This window comes from Podarcis erhardii (assembly GCF_964252035.2).
Source record: "Podarcis erhardii genome assembly, chromosome: 18".
Taxonomy (NCBI): Eukaryota; Metazoa; Chordata; class Lepidosauria; order Squamata; family Lacertidae; genus Podarcis; species Podarcis erhardii.
The window spans coordinates 6,350,868-6,371,369 of NC_138516.1; the positions used below are offsets into that span (position 1 = coordinate 6,350,868).

Here is a 20,502-nt window from a genome sequence, read left to right on the forward strand (position 1 = left end):
ATTGGGGGGGGGGCGTTTTGCTAATCCAAAATATGTGGGGATTTTGACACTTAAATGCTCCACACAAAAGCAATTTATGCAAGTACAGTGGTACCTCGGGTTACAGACGCTTCAGGTTACAGACTCCGCTAACCCAGAAATATTACCTCGGGTTAAGAACTTTACTTCAGGATGAGAACAGAAATTGGGCTCCTGTGGCAGCGGGAGGCCCCATTAGCTAAAGTGGTGCTTTAGGTTAAGAACAGTTTCAGGTTAAGAATGGACCTCCAGAACGAATTAAGTTCTTAACCCGAGGTACTGCTGTAGTTCGTTGCCCCTGGGGCAGTTTCAGTCTGGCCAATCAAAGCAACTGAGTTTATGGCAGCTAAGAGATGAAAGAAGCAGGCAAAATAAGTCGGCCTGTCTTCAAAACACTGAATAAACAGGTGGCTCCGAGACAGACTGGTCTTCTGGAATGGGTGCCGTTCCAAGCCCTGTGGGTTACCTACCCTTTTTCCCCTCTGCTTTGTGGTTGTGGTCATTCCAAAGCGCCCCTTTGGAAGGGAGAGCAGGGGCCCAGCGCCTGATCTGTGACGTCACACCTATGACATCACACCGCATCACAAGGGGGAATGGATGGAACGGTGGGGGAAGCTGGGGTGTGCTGCTCCTCAGCGGGGAGGCTGCAGGTCTCCTCTGCCTGCATGGGAAATGACGTTGCTTTAGTGATGCCATGATTTGCGCCCTGCCAGTCGGGCAGAGATCATGGCAGATAGTGAGTAGGAAAGCAAGCTGCAATCTCTCTCTCTCTCTCTCTCTCTCTCTCTCTGAATTATAGGATAGTTGATGATGGCAGGTTTGGAACCAACTCTGTGTGCGCCCTTCTAGATGCACCTACCTGTCGAATCTGCTTTTTACCTTCCAGATCCCCATCCCCCAGAAATACCGTATTTTTCGCTCTATAGGACGCACCCGACCATAAGATGCACCTAGTTTTAGAGGGGGAGAACAAGGGGGGGAAATTATCTCCCTCTCTGCACAGCGCTCCTTCAGCGAAGCAGCAGGAGAAACGGACCCCCTTCCATTTCTCCTCCCACTTCGCTGATGGGGCGTTGCCCAGAGGGAAAACTGCACAGCAGTGGCGTAGCATGGGGGTGCAGGGGGGGGCCAGCCGCACCGGGCGCAACATTTGGGGGGCGCGCTCGCACTCGGAGCTCTCTGCCCCTACCTGGCTCACTCACTCTCTCTCACTGCAGTGCTGGCTGTCCGAATCCGATCCGAGCTGCCGGGTCGCCGCCCACTGTGGAGGGGGAGGGTGCCAGGCGTGCGTTGCGGTGCGGAGCGGAGAGAGAGCGAAGGAGGGGGGGACTATCTGGGGGAGGGACAGTGCAGCGGCCGCCCAGCGCTGCGCTGAGCGCGGGAGAGAACCACACCCGACCAGCCCAGGCAGCAGCAAGAAGAAGCTGGCAGCGGCGGCAGGTTAGGGGTTAGGGGCGCAAATTACTTGCCTTGCCCCGGGTTAGGGGTGCAAATTACTTGCCTTGCCCCGGGTGCTGACAACCCACGCTACACCGCTGCTGCACAGCGCCTCTCCAGATGCGAAAGCAACGCAAAGCCTTGCAACGCGAAGCTCCCGCTGCGCTCCAGAGGCTTTGCGTTGCTTTCGCTGAAGCCATGGAGCCTGCATTCGCTCCATAACACACACACACATTTCCCCTTAATTTTTGGAGGGGAAAAAGTGCGTCTTGTAGAGCAAAAAATACGGTACATCTAAGAGTCTGGGAAAGGGATACATCCTTGCTGTGCTGCCTCCCCACTTCTCCTTTCTCCCTACAGTTCCCCTATTAAGAATAAAAGAAATATCAAATTGTGGAGTTAGAAAGGACCACGAAATATCGTTTGGTCCAACCCGCCCTGCGACGCAGGAATCTTTTGCCCAAAGTGGGGCTCAAACTCACCAGCACCTGCCACGTGGCGCAAACTTCATCTTGCTTGGAAGTTTCTGGCGGCGGCTAAGATTTAAACCCCACACCAAGGGGGCTGGTCTCTTTTACAGAGTCTGGTGCTGGCCTCGAGGGAAGAGATGGGAGTCAGGATTCAAGCGAGGAGGAGCAATGAGAAGTATCCATTCAAAGAAGTCCGGCTTCAGAGTTAGGGACAGATAGGTTCGCCATATTTCAAAAAGTGAAAATCTGGACATTTTTGGCCAAAGTTGAGCTTCTTTGCGGGGGGGGGGGGGTTACGTCTGGGAAATTCCAGGCGTATGGCAGCCCTCAAGATAGACGTGCCATTTCGGTTCTCTTCCTTTCTCATTTCCCCAAACTTACACCCAGTTCCGCACGTTAGCTTTTGCAAGCGATTCTTATCAGGAGGTGAAAACGGGATAGTGGAGCTCTTTAATTTGTTCTGTGCTCTGGGTCTAGTTAGCTCATCGGACGAGCATCATGTGACTTCAACATCAAAGGACCCCCCAGTCAACACATCTGGCACGAGGACACAAGAGGATGAGGTTTGTACATCACAATACAGTGGTACCTCGCATTACATACGCTTCAGGTTACATACCCTTCAGGTTACGGACTCCGCTAACCCAGAAATAGTACCTCGGGTTAAGAACTTTGCTTCAGGATGAGAACAGAAGTGCTCCGGCGGCGCGGCAGCAGCAGGAGGCCCCATGAGCTAAAGTGGTGCTTCAGGTTAAGAACACTTTCAGGTTAAGAACGGACCTCTGGAACAAAGGATGCGGGTGATGCTGTGGGTTAAACCACAGAGCCTAGGGCTTGCCGATCAGAAGGTCGGTGGTTCGAATCCCCACAACGGAGTGAGCTCCCGTTGCTCGGTCCCTGCTCCTGCCCACCTAGCAGTTTGAAAGCACATCAGCAGTTTGAAAGCAGTAGATAAATAGGTACCGCTCCGGCAGGAAGGTAAACGGTGTTTCCATGCGCTGCTCTGGTTCTTCAGAAGCGGCTTAGTCATGCTGGTCACATAACCCGGAAGCTGTATGCCGGCTCCCTCAGCCAGTAAAGCGAGATGAGCGCCGCAACCCCAGAGTCGGCCACGACTGGACCTAATGGTCAGGGGTCCCTTTACCTTTACCGCTGTACTTTCCTTTCCAAAAATAGGGAGCCAAATCAAATCACTTGGCCCCTATGGCTTGTTATTTGGCGACACCAGGAGTTGCCAAGCCATCATTTCTGGGCACCCACAGCCTCCTTTGCTGGTGTTCCCAGCCTAGGGCCCTGGACTCTGAGCAATCCCATAATAGCCCCAACTATGCCTGTGGGGGTATGTGTGTGTTTTTGCCAACATTTAAACCTCAGGTAAATGGAGCGAAGCCAATGAGCAAAGTCAGAATTGTGATGGACAGGCGAGTTGTTTTCCCCCTTGGAAGCACTTTCCCTGCTTCTGTCGTATTTTCTGGGCAGAAATCCACAGGTTGAGCCAGTGCCGGATTTACGTATAAGCTAAACAAGCTATAGCTTAGGGCCCCACTCTCTTGGGGCTCCCCCCAAAAAATTAAAGGAAAAAGAAACTGGATGTACATTTCCAAAATATAAGATAAAAAACAAAATAAAGCCTAAATACAGCAACAGTACATAGAGGGCCATCGTGGGGTGCTTTCTTGTCACCCCCCACAGACACACACACCCCCGTTGCGATGTCACTGAGGTAGATAATATTACTGTATTTTTCGCTCTATAGGATGCACCAGACCACAAGACGCACCTAGTTTTTGGAGGAGGAAAACAAGCAAAAAAATATTCTGAATCTCAGAAGCCAGAAGAGCAAGAGGGATCGCTGCGTGGTGAAAGCAGCAATCCCTCTTGCTGTTCTGGCTTCTGGGATAGCTGCGCAGCCTGCATTCGCTCCATAAGACGCACACACATTTCCCCTTACTTGAAGTAGGAATGAAACGAAGTGATTTCTAACAATAAGGTTAAAAAGGAATAATGCAAAAATGGCTTGATAATTAGATGAGAAATAGAATGATATAATATGTTTAAGATAAAGAACGAAGATAAAACAAGGAGGGGAAAATTTGCTGAATTAACTATTTGAATTGGAATACAAAGGAGGGAGGTGTGAGGAAGTCATGGAAATAAGTAAATGAATTATAGGACAGTGAAAGAGGGATTTGTTTTTAATCTGTTCTTATTTTACTTTTGTGTTGTTTCTTTCTCTTTTTTTCCTGCATTTTGTATTTTTTCTTTTTTTGGATTATGTAAATTCCTTTATTTTTTGTATTTTTGTACTTTTTCTCTTTTCAATAAATATTATTTTTTAAAAAATAAAACACATTCCCCCTTACTTTTTAGGAGGGGAAAAGTGAGTCTTATAGAGCAAAAAATACGGTGACTGGGACTGCAGCGCTTTTCTCGTTAAGAAGCAGAACCTTGTTTTTTGGTTGTTTGGAGACTCTACAAACCAAACTCCCCATCCCTCGTTTCTCAGCTTTCAGATACTACCCTGCACAACCCAAGCTGGCCTCCGAAGACGACAAACCCTCACACCACAAGTAGCATTCTGTGTGTCCCCGATGAAGCCATCCGGAGGATTTCCACCACCACTAAGAGCAACAGCCTCGAACCCTCTACCACGAGGTATTTAAGTGAGTACCAACCAGACTGGCGGACGAGCGAAGACGGGGAGCTGGTAAGATGATGGATTTTTCGGAGCTAGCCAACCTAACTGGAAAAGTCCGCGACCAGAAGGAGGAGATCAGGAAGAATGGAATAAATTTAATGATTATCTAGTTAGATTTGTTAAGTTAAATTAACTGAAAATAGCTTTCAGGTACTTAATGGGCTTAGGATTTTATTTATGTTAAGGGATGAATTAATATGTTTAATTCCATAAGGTGAAGATCTAAGGATGTTAATGTTTAAGTAAAATTGGGATTTGGAAAACCGTTAAAAGGACATGCAATGAAATTCAACCAAGGGGAAGTGAGGAAGTCACTTAACAAAGTTAATAACTGTAATTTTCAATAAGCCTATGGTTTATGTCTGTTTGTTTTGTGTGTGTTTTTTTGTTTTGTTTATAATATTGTGAAAACCACCGTATTTTTCGCTCTGTAAGACACACCAGACCACAAGACGCACCTAGTTTTTGGAGGAGGAAAACAAGAAAGAAAATAAATTCTGAATCCCAGAAGCCAGAACAGCAAGAGGGATTGCTGTGCAGTGAAAGCAGCCATCCCTTTTGCTCTTCTGGCTTCTGGGATAGCTGTGCAGCTTGCATTCGCTCCATAAGACGCACACACATTTCCCCTTACATTTTAGGAGGGGAAAAGTGAGTCATAGAGCAAAAAATACGGTAATAAAAAAAAATGGGGGGGGGGGAGAAAACGGGGAGCTGGTAAGCGGCGTCTCCGAGATGGGCTCGCGGGCAAGGAAGATAACACAATATGCTCTCCCCGCAGCCACAGAAGCTCAATCGAGACTCGAGAGGGAGCCCTCACAGGACGAGGAGCTGTTGGCCACCAATGAGAACGAGCTGGTGATGCAAATGACGATATCAGAATATGAGCTGTTCCCGGGACTGGGAGATAGCTTTTCTCAGGAGGGGCCAGGGAGCGGGCTGCGACATTCCTTCGAAGAGCAACTTGCCGCTTACAGGGATCCCCAAAATAAGATAACATCCCACCAGGAATTGCCAGAGGAGGTACGTTGGTTTTTTCCTTAAAATATCAGCTAGGTGGGGACCAGGTAGGGATGTGGTTTGGTTCACATTTAGGCACGCTGAGACCCTTCCTGTCCACGGACTGTCTCGCCAGAATGGTGCATGTTCTAGTTATCTCCCGCTTGGACTACTGCCATGCGCTCTACGTGGGGCTGCCTTTGAAAGTGACCCGGAAACTACAACTAATCCAGAATGCGGCAGCTAGACTGGTGACTGGGAGCAGCCGCCGAGATCATATTACACCGGTCCTAAAGGAGATACACTGGTTTCCGAGCACAATTCAAAGTGTTTGTGCTGACCTTTGAAGGCCTAAATTGATGCGGCCCAGTATACCTGAAGGAGTGTCTCCACTGCCATCATCTATCCCGGACACTGATGTCCAGCTCCGAGGGCCTTCTGGCGGTTCCCTTCCTGCGAGAAGCAAGGTTACAGGGGACCAGGCAGAGGGCCCTCTCGATAGTGGCTCCTGCCCTATGGAACGCCCTGATGTCAAGGAAATAAACAATCTTAGAAGACATCTGGGGATGCAGGTGGTGCTGTGGGTTAAACCACAGAGCCTAGGGCTTACTGATCAGAATGTTGGTTCGAATCCCCGCGACGAGGGGAGCTCCCGTTGTTTGGTCTCAGCTCCTGCCCACCTAGCAGTTTGAAAGCACGTCAAAGTGCAAGTAGATAAATAGGTACTACTCCGGCGGGAAGGTAAACGGCACGCTCTGGTTCGCCAGAAGCGGCTTAGTCATGCTGGCCACCAGTCGTGCTCGAATATGTCTGCGGACAAACGCCGGCTCCCTCGGCCTATAGAGCGAGATGAGCGCACAACCCCAGAGTCGTCCATGACTGGACCTAACGGTCAGGGGTACCATTCCCTTTTAGAAGACACCTGAAGGCAGCCTTGTACTGGGAAGTTTTTAACGTTTGGTGCTTCATCGTGTTTTAAATACTCAATTCAGAACCCCCCAGAGTGGCTGTGGAAACCCAGCCAGATGGGCGGGGAATAAATAATAAAATTATTGTATGCTCCCAGGAGATTGCTTCTACAGAACTTGTTGCTTCTTGGTCAGAAGCTCTGCGGTGCCAGTCCATACTAAAAGCGATTTCTTTCCCCTAGGAAGAGGAGGAATGGAATGAAGCACCGGCAGAAAATTTACCGGGAGAGAAGGGCTCACAGGAATACGTGCTGGCGTCTTCACCTCCACCAGCACCCATGCTTCCACCGCCACCAGCAGAAGGGGAGTGGGTGACCCCTCTAACAGCCCCAGAGGGGGGATGGGTGCCCCCTCCGACACCCCCGCAGAGGGGGCGAATGACTCCCCCAGTGCCACCTCTGGAGAGCGAGTGGGTGATATTCGAGAGGACACTTATAGAGAGGGAGAGGGTGCTGACTCCACCAACAGAGAGGGGGTCGCAAGCTTCTCTGCCGCCATCCCCTCAAGTGTTGCCTGTCGTTCCACAGCCACGGGACGAGGAACCTCAGCTAGCAGCCCCCACGGAAATAGCCGCCAGGCACCAGCCGCCGCTGCCAGGCCCTGATCCGCAACCAGAGAAAGCGAGGACCCCCCCTCGGCAGACGTCAGAGGAAGAGCCGCTTATCCCCTGGGCTTCAGCTTCAAATGCCTTTTCGGTTTTCCAGACGGTGGAAAAGGTACCGTATTTTTATCATTGATTTTTTTTTCAGGGAAAAAATATTATTTATCAGGTCTGTTACTTCTTCAACAGACAGTAAGCTGCAGAGGGGAAGGAAGGAAAATGCAAAGCAGCAACAACAACTCGTCATTTTTGCTTTGTTATTTCTGCTGGTTTTTACCAGAATGAATCCTCTCAAAGGGCCTTTGGAAGAACTGCCCATCAAGTAAATGTTTCTTTTTCTATCAGTCCTACTGGTCTGGAGAGCAACACCTACTGGCAGATTTACCGTATTTTTCGTCGTATAGGGCGCACCGGCCCATAGGACGCACCTCGTTTTTGGGGGTGGGGAATGAATAAAAACAAAATTATTCCCCCCCCCAGCTGCGGCTGCTGCCCGCAAGCCTTGTGAGCCCGCAGGAACTCCCGCCGGGCTTGCAAGGCTTGCGGAGAGCCTCCTGAAGCCTGGAGAGCGAGAGGGGTCGGTGCGCACCGATGCCTCTCGCTCTCCAGGCTTCAGCGAAAGCCTGCATTCGCCCCATAGGACGCACACACTTTCCCCCTTCATTTTTGGAGGGGAAAAAGTGCGTCCTATGGGGCGAAAAATACGGTAGTCTCCTCAGGAAATCTTGAGGTGGGTTTTAGATCCCCACAGAGTAGAGATAGGGAGGAGGGTCTCTTCAGTGAACGAGGCTCCTGAGAACGTGAAGAGTGATTCTTTATTTATTTATTTGTAATACCCCCAGGTCTTTACGGTTGCTGAATGTTTTCTCAAGTAGCAGCAAAAGCTGAAAAGGTGCTGTATTATCAGGTTGCCTGTCTTCCAGAGAATGGGGTCTGTTAATTTATGGAAGCTGCGTGCTTCTAGAGCAGCGCTTCCCAAAACTTGGGTCTCCGGTTGTTTGTTGTACTACAACTCCCATCATCCCTAGCTAGCAGGGCCAGTGCCCAGGAATGATGGGAGTTGTAGTCCAAAAACAGCTGGAGACCCGAGTTTTGGGAAACGCTGTTATAGAGCAGGGATAGGCAAAGCTGTCAACCGTCCCTTATTTGGCGGGAAACTCCCTTATCCCAGCGCCATTTCCCGCTGCTGTCCCTTATTGATGATGTCCCTTAAATTTCCCGGGTTTCATGCTCACCTGGCTCAGGAGGGAAGCAGTGGCTCAGGGTCCTCCGCCGCGAGAGAGACAGAGCATGCACGAACTGCCGCGTCTCCGTCTCTCCCTTTTCCCCCTCAGGGGCACGTCATGAGGAGACGGGTGGTGGCGGGCAGGAAGTCTTGCGAGACTTCTGCTGCGCTGCCAGGGGAAGCCGGAGGCGGCAGCCGTGGCAGCGACTGAGGAGGCGGCCTGAGAGAGGAGGAAGAGGAGGGGATGGGGAGGGATGCAGAAGGGAGGGCGGTGCTTCAGCCGCGGCGGTGCTGCAACCGCTTCATGCCAGGCTCGTGGGCGGCATGGGTGAGAGTCTCCCTCCCTCTCTCTTGGGCAGGGAAGGGCCGATGGAACTCCTTGCACCAGGACGACGGCAGCCCCGACCTGCTGCTTAGCATTCCCTCCAACCAGTGCAGCATCTTAATGTCGCGATTTCCCCCTCTGCATCCCTTTCATAACTCTATTTTTATAAATCATTTGTCCATCCATAGGTCAAATTTTTACTACAAGTCTTCTGTCAATCCTACCAATGTATGTAACTCTTGACAATAGCTTTTCAACTAAATTATAAACCTTCCCCATTCTTTATTAAAGAGGTCCTCTTCCTGGTTTCTAATTCTGCCTGTAAGCTTTGCCATCTCCACGTCGTTCCTCAGTTTTGTCTGCCCCTCTTCTTTGGTCAGAGTTGGAGACCCTTAGGATCATCTAGCCCAGTCCCCTGCAAAACACAGTCAGTGGCAGCCAAAGCAGCATGGCTCCATCAGTGGTGGATTGATGTATAAGTTAAGCAAAATCCCTTATTTTGGCTGCTGATCCCTTATTTTCAAATCTGTAAGTTGACAGCTATGAGGATATATATAGGAGACATCTGGGCCCCAACGATGCTGTTGCATTCCGGTTGATCTTTTAGTCCACCAGCAGCTACACTTCGGAACTCCCCGCCCCTTGACGCTGAGCGCCTTCACTGTACTATTTTCGGTGCTTGCTAAAAACCTTTTTGTTTAGGCAAGACTTCCCAGATGTGTGGACGTGTGTTTCAATCTGTTCTTAGTTTATCTCCCCCAATGTGTTTTAAATATGTTAAGTTGTCGGCGAACATATCAGACGACACAGCGATTCTTCAACAGCTCTTGTTTATTCAGAGGCCAGAACAGAACTGAACTGAAGAGCTCAGTCAGCCTGCTTATATAGAGCTCCAGAACAACGTAACTGTTGCAACTTTATAAAACTATCCAATCACTGAATGTCACTTTCGATCCTTCACTTGCATACAAACTATCCAATCACTGAACGTCACTTCCGATCCTTCATTTGCATAACTATCTACAGTATCCCCCTGCTGGCCCAGGGTGAGAACTTCAGTACATAACAAAATAGTTGCTTTCAACTGTTTTTAACTGATGATTTTATTGTTTTTCTCTCTCTTTGTAAACCATTTTGAGGGTGTTAACAACCAAGCGATATATAATTTCTATTAAGTAGACGGACTCCCAGCATGGCCCAAAATTCAAGGGTTGTTTTTGTTGTTGTTGTTTTGGTTTTTTGAGTACTTCCTTCTACTACAGGGAAATATTTGGGGTCGTTCAAGAGAGTCAAAATAGCTTTAGGGTTGCTGCCCAGTACTAATTCAGATATGGTTTTACATGTTTCATATTGTTGCAGGAATTTATGTATAGGTTGGGGGGTTTGCCCCTCCAGCAGATATCATGCACATGCAGCCCACTACCAAAATCAGCACAATCACTTTTGTGACTTTTGTGATTTGTCCCCACAAAACACTTCATCACAGTTTCTTCCTATCTATTCAAAGGGCCTTTGCTGCACAATACAAAATGTAACAATTCACTGATAAATGTATCCATGTACTGGCTCACTGGGAAAACTTCAGAAAGTCATATAGACATGTGAGCTCAGCTACTCAGCAGCCCCTCTGCCTGAGTGATAATCCCTGGCCTCCTGATACCTGAGTGCCAGACAGGTAGCCGTTCCAGAAATAACAAACCCAGATGAAGACAAAAGGGTGTGATTCACTTGGCTGGGAAACAGGGAAATGTAAATATCTCTTTTTTTTCACTTGATGGGTGTTTGGTGGAGGGCAAGGAGAAGCATGGGGCAGGGTCCAGGATGCTCAGATTACGGCCACCAGACCTCCCCTTTCATGATGTAACCGTGATGTATGAGTGATGTAGTTTGGGGGAGTGTAACATGGGGATTAGCAGCTAATAAAAGTTTGGGTTCTCTTTTGTTCGGGGCTTCCATCTTGTTCCACCTTGTGGCAGGTGGGAGTCCTGTTGCGACCATCTTCAATAAAGACCAAACCTACTGGCTGCTGTTTTGCTCTGGTATTCCTGGCTGGTGTCCTTGCTTTTTGTCCAAGGGAGATTTCTCCGTTAACAGTTTGTGTGTTTACCTTGTGCATCCATGAAAACCCATTCCGTTTTCAACACCCCGGAATTTGTGTCCCAATAGCCCTCTCCCTCCATGAATTTGCCTAATTCTTCTTTAAAGTCCTCCAAATTGGTAGCCACCACAACATCTTGGGGCAGTGAACGCCACAATTTGATTTTGCGCTGCGTGAATAAGTACTTCCCTTTTTCCTGTCCCAAATCCCCCAACTTTCAGTGCCTCTTTTCAGCGCTGCCCCTTTCATTCCTTTCCGCTTCCAGCCTGAAGCAGCCGCAGAGAAAGTCTCTAAGGAAACATCGCTAAGGAACTACGAACCTACCATGGCCTCCCGCTCAGCAAAGGAGATTGTGAGCCAACCAGAAACTAAGGTAGTCTTTGGCCAGCTAGAGCACAGTACTCTTATTGTTCCATTTCTTCTACAAACCACTTCCTATAAAGCAACTCAAGATGATTTCACAACAAAAACCTGTATTTCAAAAACTTCACATATAAAGACAGTTAAAACCATTGTATAAGGGGAGCGCGTGGCGCTGCAGTCTAAACCACTGAGCCTCTTGGGCTTGCCGATCGGAAGGTCGGCGGTTCGAATCCCCATGAAAGGATGAGCCTCCTGTCGCTCTGTCCCAGCTCCTGCCAACCTAGCAGTTCGAAAGCACGCCAGTGCAAGTAGATAAATAGGTACCACTGTGGTGGGAAGGTAAATGGCTTTTCCGTGCGCTCTGGTTTCCGTCACGGTGTCCTGTTGCTCCAGAAGTGGTTTAGTCCTGCCGGCCACATGACCCAGAAAGCTGTCTGTGGACAAACGCTGGCTCCCTCGGCCTGAAAGCGAGATGAGCGTCGCAACCCCATAGTCACCTTTGACTGGACTTAACCATCCAGGGGTCTTTTGCTTTTTTACCTTTATATAGCCCTAACCCCTGGCATGGCTCACAAAGTCTAAGAAACCAATTGAGTTTCAAAACTGGTTTGGGAAGTTTCAGCCTGCCCTCTTGTATCCAAGGATACAAAGTCCTGCTCACTGGATCTCAGAAACCACCATGCAATATTTGGTAATTATTATTATTATTATTATTATTATTATTATTATTATTATTATTTATACCCCGCCCATCTGGCTGGGCCTCCCCAGCCACTCTGGGCGGCTTCCATAGAATCCAAAAATACAGTAAAATCACACGTTAAAAACTTCTCTGAACAGGGCTGCCTTAAGATGTCTTCTGAATGTCAGGTAGTTGTTTATCTCTTTGACATCTGCTGGAAGGGCGTTCCACAGGGCGGGCGCCACTACCGAGGAGGCCCTCTGCCTGGTTCCCTGTAGCTGTGCTTCTCGCAATGAGGGAACCGCCAGAAGGCCCTCGGCGCTGGACCTCAGCGTCTGGGCAGAATGATGGGGGTGGAGACGCTCCTTCAGGTATACTGGACCGAGGCCGTTTAGGGCTTTAAAGGTCAGCACCAGCACTTTGAATTGTGCTCGGAAACGTCCTGGGAGCCAATGTAGGTCTTTCAAGACTGGTGTTATGTGGTCTCAGCGGCCGCTCCCAGTCACCAGTCTAGCTGCCGCATTCTGGATTAGTTGTAGTTTCCGAGTCACCATCAAAGGTAGCCCCACGTAGAGTGCGTTGCAGTAGTCCAAGCGGGAGATAACCAGAGCATGCACCACTCTGGAGAGACAGATAATATAGAATCATAGATTCGTAGAGCTGGAAGGGGCTCTGAGGATAATCCAGTCCTACCCCCCCCCCCACAATGCAGAAATATGCAGTTGTCCCATACGGGGATTTGAACCTGCAACCTTGTCGTTATCAGTACTCTAACCAACTGAGCTATGTCTTCAAAGGTGTCCAAATGCAGAGCGAACAAACAACTTTCTGAAACATATGGTAGAGTAAGAATTAAAAGCAACTGCCCTTATAAAAACCAATTTAGACCCAGTACCTTGGTTCTCGAACGTAATCTGTTCCGGAAGTTCATCCGACTCCCGAAACGGTTCAAAAACCAAGGCACGGCTTCCGATTGGCTGCAGGAGCTTCCTGCGCTCAATCGGATGCCGCGTCAGACATTCGGCTTCTGAAAAATGTTCACAAACTGGAACACTCGCTTCCTGGTTTGTGGCGTTTGGAAGCCGATTTGTTTGGGAGCCAAACCGTTTGAGTACCAAGGTACCGCTGTACAGATATGGGGGGAATAGGGAGAATCTAACAGGTGAGAGCTGGGAGGGATCACTCTTCTGTCTTTGGAATAAGGGTTAAGATATAATTGTGATCGATGGCTGTTTGTTTGTTTGTTTGTTTGTTTGTTTGTTTGTTTGTTTTTCTCCTCTCCTCTCCTCTTCCACCTTCTTTATTATCCTCCTTTTGCTTTGTTTTTTTGCTTCTTTCCTCTTTCTCTTCTTTAGATGAGTTTGCGCTTTTGTTGTACTTTATGTTGAAAACTCTGAATAAAAACTGATTATTTTAAAAAAAACAAGAAATTCCCTCCTGTCAAGATTGCAAATTGTACCGCCAAGTGGCGCGAACTCACAAACTTGAACTTCATTCAACAGCACCAGATTTAGGGTGGTTCGGGTGGTTCTCCTGCACAAGGCATTGAGCCAAAGGGGTGCAAATAATAATAGTAGTAGTAGTAGTAGTAATAATAATAATAATAATAATAATACCTATATTTATATGGCTAGCTACTGGGAAGAGCCATTTAAAAAACCAACCGTACCGAAAGGAATTATTGCGAAAATAAAGAAGTGCCGAATTTTGCGCTCTATAAGACTCACCAGACCACAAGATGCACCTAGTTTTTGGAGGAAAAAAATATTCTGAATCTCAGAAGCCAGAACAGCAAGAGGGATTGCTGCGCAGCGAAAGCAGCGATCCCTTTTGCTCTTCTGGCTTCTGGGATAGCTGCGCAGCCTGCATTTGCTCCATAAGACGCACACACATTTCCCCTTACTTTTTAGGAGGGAAAAAGCGAGTCTTATAGAGCAAAAAATACGGTATTTGGGGAGGGAGTGGCCAATTTTTGTCCTGGCTCAGGGCACGGTATTGCCTAACTCTGGTCCTGTTCCTAACCTCTCTCCACCTCCTAGGCCTTGCCTGCGAGGGTGGACCCAACCCCTTCAGACATGACACGCTTCAAGCCCAAAGTGGCCACGTTCACCCAGAGGGGAAAAGACAAGACGTTTCACGACGCCATGGAAGACATCGCCTCACAGATTAAGGACGCCAGCAATTCCTCCATGGCAAATAGCATCAACTCGTTTGTGGACTCTCCGATTGGGAAGGTCTTTGCAAACACCATCGACCGAGCCCTGGAGAAGTCTGAGGAGTGGCTGGATTATTATCTTCCTCTACCAGACACCAGCGCTGGTGAGAAACGGGCAACCATTTTGGCAACCAAGGTTGTTTGTTTGTTTAACTTTAAAGCAATGTTGCATATCATTTACCCGTTGTTCTCCGAATATACAGTGGTCCCTTGGTTCTCAAACTTAATCCGTTCTGGAAGTCCACTCCAAAACCAAAGTATTCCAAAACCAAGGTGTGCTTTCCCATAGAAAGTACAGTGGTACCTCGGGTTACATACACTTCAGCTTAGATACTCCGCTAACCCAGAAATAGTACCTCGGGTTAAGAACTTTGCTTCAGGATGAGAACAGAAATTGTGCTCCGGCAGCACAGCAGCAGCAGGAGGCCCCATTAGCTAAAGTGGTGCTTCAGGTTAAGAACAGTTTCAGGTTAAGAACGGACCTCCGGAACGAATTAAGTACGTAACCAGACGTACCACTGTAATGCAAAATGGATTAATCCGTTCCAGTCTTTGAAAAACAACCCCTAAAACAGTAATTTAACAAGAATTTTACTAACGAGACCGTTGAGCCATAAAATGAAAGCAATAATCAAGGCACTATACTATAAAATAAATAAGACAATACGATATACGAAGAATAGAAATAAAAAGTCAGTTATACAAAATACATTTTAGGGTTTTGAGTCAATAGTCAAATAGCGGATCTTATTCTGATTGCCCCAACTAAAAACCTTGCCACCTTTGCTGCCACCTGCTCATCTTGATCTGCCAAGAGAAAGGATACTGGGGCAGTGGTTGGGAGACCCGGAATGGACAATAAAAGAGGGGTGATAATCTCATTCCTCAAGTCTATACAAAGAGTGCAAGCCAGAAGGGCATGCGCCACCGATTCGGGACTACCATCTCCACAGGGACATAAGCGTTTTTCCTGTGGAATCTGTTAGAATCGTCCCTCAAGTCCAGCCGAGGGCAGTACATTCAATCTTGCAAGAGTAAAAGCGCGTCTATATTTTAGAATTGCTAGGTTATGCAGATAGGGTGCCAGAGAGTCGAAATGGGAAGGTGGAAAATAGTCATACCACAGGCAAAATTTCCTTATTGCGGCCAAGTTGTTCCGACGCTCGATATCATTTAGGCGCTGGCAAATTAGACTGTTTGCTTTACTGTAACCCAAAGCGAGTAGCTGTTGTGGGGATAAACCACAAGAGTGAAGTTTTGATAGACAATTTTAGTCCAGGCACTCTTGTGACAATCTTGCAGCACTAGGGATATTAGACCGGGGGGATTTGAGTTTAGGCGAAGTCAATAGTTACCGTATTTTTCGCTCTATAAGACGCACCAGACCATAAGATGCACATAGTTTTTGGAGGAGGAAAACAAGAAAAAAAATTATTCTGAATCTCAGAAGCCAGAACAGCAAGAGGGATCACTGCGCAGTGAAAGCAGCAATCCCTCTTGCTGTTCTGGCTTCTGGGATAGCTGCGCAGCCTGCATTCGCTCCATAAGACACACGCACATTTCCCCTTACTTTTTAGGAGGGAAAAAGTGAGTCTTATAGAGCAAAAAATACGGTAAGTGTCCTACGCCAGATCCGTAATTCTACCGGGGGGACACAGAATGGTACAGAGAAAATTTGCCTTAAGAACTTTGATTGGACTGCTTCTGTAGATCCAAGGGGTGTGCCATTCCAAATATGAGCCCCATATAATTGCAGCGCCTTGCGCCTCCTATCTGCATGTTTTTCTCAGCTGACGCTGGCGGGAAGAAAGAAGAGCGTGACACATCGAAAGACGATCTCTGCAAAGAGGGCTGCTTCATGAGAATCAACTTTCTTTCCACCCAGCTGAGAAACCGGGCCTTCAGGTTTGTGCTGCACCGGCTGAAAGCCACCCGCAAGAACACCAACGAACAGCTCTCACGGCTCGACCAGGTGTTGAACATGGTAAGTGAGGCCAGCGGCGTAGCGTGGGTTGTCAGCACCCGGGGCAAGGCAAGTAATTTGCGCCCCTAACCCCTAACCTGCCGCCACTGCCAGCTTCTTCTTGCTGCTGCCTGGGCTGGTTGGATGTGGTTCTCTCCCGCGCTCAGCGCTGCGCTGGGCGGCCGCTGCAATGTCCCTCCCCCAGATAGTCCCTCCCTCGCTCTCTCTCCGCTCCGCACCGCAACGCACGCCTGGCACCCTCCCCCTCCACAGTGGGCGGCGACCCGGCAGCTCGGATCGGATTCGCACAGCCAGCACTGTGAGAGAGAGTGTGAGTGAGACAGGTAGGGGCAGAGAGCTGCGAGTGCGAGCGCCCCCCCCAAATGTTGCGCCCGGTGTGGCTGGCCCCCCCTGCACCTCCCACGCTATGCCACTGAGTGAGGCTGAACATCAGCTCACTGCAAATTCTCCGCCGTTGAGGGGAAGTGTGTGGAACAGGTCTCAGTGTTTCGGTTTCTGGGAATGGAGTTGAGAGAGGACCTAACCTGGGGAGAAAACAGCAAAGACCTGATGATGAGAGCACAGCAGAGGTCACCGTATTTTATGCTCTATAAGACGCACCAGACCATAAGACGCACCTAGTTTTTGGAGGAGGAAAACAAGAAAAAAAAAATATTCTAAATCTCAGAAGCCAGAACGAGAGGAAAATACCGCTGCACAGCGAAAGCAGCGATCCCTCTTGCTGTTCTGGCTTCTGGGATAGCTGCGCAGCCTGCATTCGCTCCATAAGATGCACACACATTTCCCCTTACTTTTTAGGAGGGAAAAAGTGGGTCTTATAGAGCAAAAAATACGGTATATTTTCTGAGAATCCTCCAGAAAAAGAATCTCTCAAAGGATCTGTTGTTGGCATTTTACCATTGTACTGTGGAGAGTGTATTAACTTATGGTCTGTGTGTGTGGTTTGGGAGCTGCACGGCCAGGGAAAAAACAATGGTGTCCAGGGTTGTAAAGACTGCGGAGAGAATAATTGGGTGCACTCTTCCCACCTTGGATCAAATCTATGCTTCCAGGTGCCATGTCACTGGGGAAACAAAGTCTCCATCCGCTGAACATTCAAAAATGGAGGCTTGCGCAAGGGGCCGGGGTCAGAAAGAGAGTCAGCAATTGACCACACATTCGCTCCATAAGACGCACAGACATTTCCCCTTACTTTTTAGGAGGAAAAAGGTGTGTCTTATGGAGCGAAAAATACGGTACAGTCATACCTTGGGTTGAATGTGCTTTGGGTTGAGCGGGTTCAAGTTGCGCTCCACAGCACGGAGCGTGTTACTTCCGGGTCTCGCCGCTTGCGCATGCGCAGATGCTCAAAATGACGTCACACGCATGCGCAGAAGCGGCAAAACACGACCCACACACGTCGCTTGTTACGTTCACTTCACGATGCGAACGGAGCTCCGGAACAGATCCCATTCGCATCCCGAGATACCACTGTAATTGGATTTCTGTGCAAGCCAGAGTCCTCCTTGGTTTGCCACAGCAGTAACCTCCTCTCTCTCTCTCTCTCTCTCTCTCTCTCAATTCTCCCTCTCAGCTAGATCACTCCCTGAGCCCGGGCCCTTCCAGCTTCCAAAAGGTCTCCGAAAGCTTGTCAAACATTTTGCCGCAGTGGAATACAAAGATGGAAGCCCCGTCCCAGAAGCCCAGCGTCGTCCAGAAGTCCCTCTCATTAATGCCTGAGGTATCTTGGTGAGGAACGGAGGCGTCCAAGGGCAAATTGGCCAGTGGGTTGCCATCAGTGGAAACAGCCCTTCTAGGAAGGGGGAAGCTGAGAAGCACTATCAACCTCAGACTGCCACTAGTGGCGAGGGGTGGAATTACGGGAACAAGCCGTCTTCCTGAGAGATAAGGGGCGGAGCCTGAGAATGAAGGGCCAATCAAAGGGGAGAACCTGGGAGTGTTAGGGTGGGCCTCATTCAGCTGCGTAGCGTGGGGAGGGCCACAGGGGTGCAAAATTGTTAGGGGTGCACAATTTCAATACAGCTGTGCACTTCCGTAGCTGTGAACCAGGAAGTGGACTCTCCAGACAATGGAACGACTCTTCATTTCTTATCTCTGTGGCTGCGATCTCTAGTGTGATGTGGATGCCATTAGGCAGTTAAATGCACATGCATCCTCTGTCCGTTTCGCTCCCTCCACATGGCTCCATGCACCGGCAACCCCTGCTATGCCACTGGCCTTAGTTAGGTGAAGTTCTCCCCATTCCTCCATGGCGGACTGTTGCTCCACTTAAAAAGGGCTCTATCTCAGTGTTTCCCAACCTTGTGCCTCCAGCTGTTTTTGAACTACAACTCCCATCATCCCTGACTAGCAAGACCAGTGGCAAGGGATGATGGGAATTGTAGCCCAAAAACAGCTGGAGGCACAAGGTTGGGAAACACTGCTCTATCTTAAGGTTTTTTTCAATGAATCCAGGGACACTTCTCAACTTCAATAGGAATGATAGGATTTTGTATGGGGACAGATTTGTAAATCCGGGGACTGTCCCTGTCCTCCTGGGCCGTGTCCAGAAAGTGGTGTTGGGGGATGAGTGTTCAGACCCCTGGGCTCTCACTTGTGGGGTGCCTCAGGGTTCCCTCCTCTCCCCCATGCTTTTTAATATCTATATGAAGGCGCTGGGAGAGATGATCAGGGGGTTTGGGCTGGGTGTTCATCAGTATGCAGATGACACCCAGCTATACCGCTCTTTCAAATCAGAACCAGTGAAGGCGGTGAAGGTCCTGTGTGAGCGCCTGGAAGATGGATGGGGGCCAACAGATTGAGGTTGAATCCTGACAAGACAGAAGTACTGTTCTTGGGGTACAGGGGCAGGTGGGTGTGGGGGACTCCCTGGTCCTGAATGGGGCAACTGTGCCCCTGAAGGACCAGGTGCGCAGCCTGGGAGTCATTTTGGACTCACAGCTGTCCATGGAGGCACAGGTCAATTCTGTATCCAGGGTGGCTGTCCACCAGCTCCACCTGGTACGCAGGATGAGACCCTATCTGCCTGCGGACTGTCTTGCCAAAGTGGTGCATGCTCTGGTTATCTCCTGCTTGGACTACTGCAATGCGCTCGACGTGGGGCTACCTTTGAAGGTGACCCGAAAACTGCAATTGATCCAGAATGCGGCAGCCAGACTGGTGACTGGGAGTGGCCGCTGGGACCACATAAGACCGGTCCTGAGAGATCTGCATTGGCTCCCAGTACATTTCCGAGCACAATTCAAAGTGTTGGTGCTGACCTTGAAAGCCCTAAACAGCCTCAGCCCAGGATACCTGAAGGAGCGTCTCCACCCCCATCGTCCAGCCCGGACACTGAGGTCCAGCGCCGAGGGCCTTCTGGCGGTTCCCTCATTGCGAGAAGTGAGGTTACAGGGAACCAGGCAGAGGGCCTTCTCGGTAGTGGCACCCGCCCTGTGGAACGCCCCCCCTTCAGATGTGAAGGAAATAAGCAGCTATCTTCTCTTTAAAAGACATCTGAAGGCAGCCCTGTTTAGGGAAGTTTTTAATATTTAATGCTGTATTGTTTTTAACACTTGATTGGAAGCCACCCAGAGGGGCTGGGGAAACTCAGCCAGATGGGCGGGGTATAAATAAATAATAATTATTATTACTTATTGTTATGATGGTGATGATGATGATGATGATGATGAAACGGGGATGTCTGGTAACCTTACTCTACCCTCTTTCAGCAACTGGAGATGAAAGCTTTGACCATGACCCGGGTCCTGGCCGACGAGTTATATACAACCTACCGCAATCTCCTGCCTCATGTCGCTGAGCTCCCCGCACACCTGCAGGAAAAGGTGACTCAGGTGTACCAGAGCATGGAAGAGCTCCACTCTCATTTGTCCTCCGTCGCCTCCCTCAGGGATCTGCCAACCTACCTGATCCTACAGAGCCGAGAGAGAATCTCCATCGCCCGGGAGAACCTGGACGAACTGCTAGATTTCATGGCTCAAAGCCAGCCTGGTCAGTGGCTGTCTCAACCTAGCACTTCCAGGACAGGGGTTGGGCTACCGTCGGCTGGGGTCAGGCCACCGATAACGGGGAACGCCGAAAGCAGAGGGGAAGAAGAAGGGTCCACGTCCTGGCAACGTTCGCCACCTCACCCGTCGCCTTCGTATCCAAAAGATTCTCAGCTCTAAAACCAGTTGAAGATCGTTCCTCCATGGAACAGAAGCTTTGAGTTACTACAGCTCCGGTTTCGTGCAACCCGGGAACCGTAACCCCATGGAAGCCAACTTTGCCATCGTCATCCTCTGCTTGTGATTCAGGCAACTGATCCCATTGCAATTAAAGGTCTCTCTGAAACAAAACTGCGCTTGCGTGCTCCTTTGAAAAAGGTTCTGTGCTCCCACTGGGATTTGGGGGGGGGGGTCTCGTCAGCTAAGCGGCCTCGGC

General features: G+C 49.2%; 1 protein-coding gene across 6 annotated transcripts; it reads left to right on the forward strand.

The window, feature by feature from the left end:
* The first annotated feature begins 598 nt into the window (after positions 1-598).
* Positions 599-20,417, forward strand: LOC309332855 (uncharacterized protein). 6 transcript variants are annotated; one of them, XM_081846122.1, is made up of 10 exons: positions 599-754; positions 2,403-2,488; positions 4,432-4,588; positions 5,402-5,643; positions 6,770-7,303; positions 11,102-11,209; positions 13,921-14,200; positions 15,887-16,080; positions 17,654-17,800; positions 19,791-20,417. In XM_081846122.1, the coding sequence occupies exons 1-10, from the start codon at positions 745-747 to the stop codon at positions 20,244-20,246; spliced, it is 2,214 nt and encodes a 737-aa protein (XP_081702248.1). In that variant the 5' UTR covers positions 599-744; the 3' UTR covers positions 20,247-20,417. The 6 variants fall into 6 exon arrangements, with proteins under 6 accessions (XP_081702248.1, XP_081702246.1, XP_081702251.1 ...); XM_081846120.1 differs by lacking the exon at positions 599-754 and adding an exon at positions 2,048-2,100 and having other exon boundaries at positions 2,326-2,488; XM_081846125.1 differs by lacking the exon at positions 599-754 and adding an exon at positions 2,048-2,100 and having other exon boundaries at positions 2,326-2,488; positions 17,654-17,808; positions 19,791-19,949.
* Positions 20,418-20,502: the final 85 nt, after the last annotated feature.

Excerpts from the sequence above, each read along its gene's own strand:
- LOC309332855 (XM_081846120.1), top strand. The coding sequence starts at position 2,063 with ATGGGAGTCAGGATTCAAGCGAGGAGGAGCAATGAGAA. Across the intron at positions 2,101-2,325 it reads GCGAGGAGGAGCAATGAGAA|CTTTTGCAAGCGATTCTTAT; the intron begins GTATCCATTCAA and ends TCCGCACGTTAG. Across the intron at positions 4,589-5,401 it reads CTCTACCACGAGGTATTTAA|CCACAGAAGCTCAATCGAGA; the intron begins GTGAGTACCAAC and ends CTCTCCCCGCAG.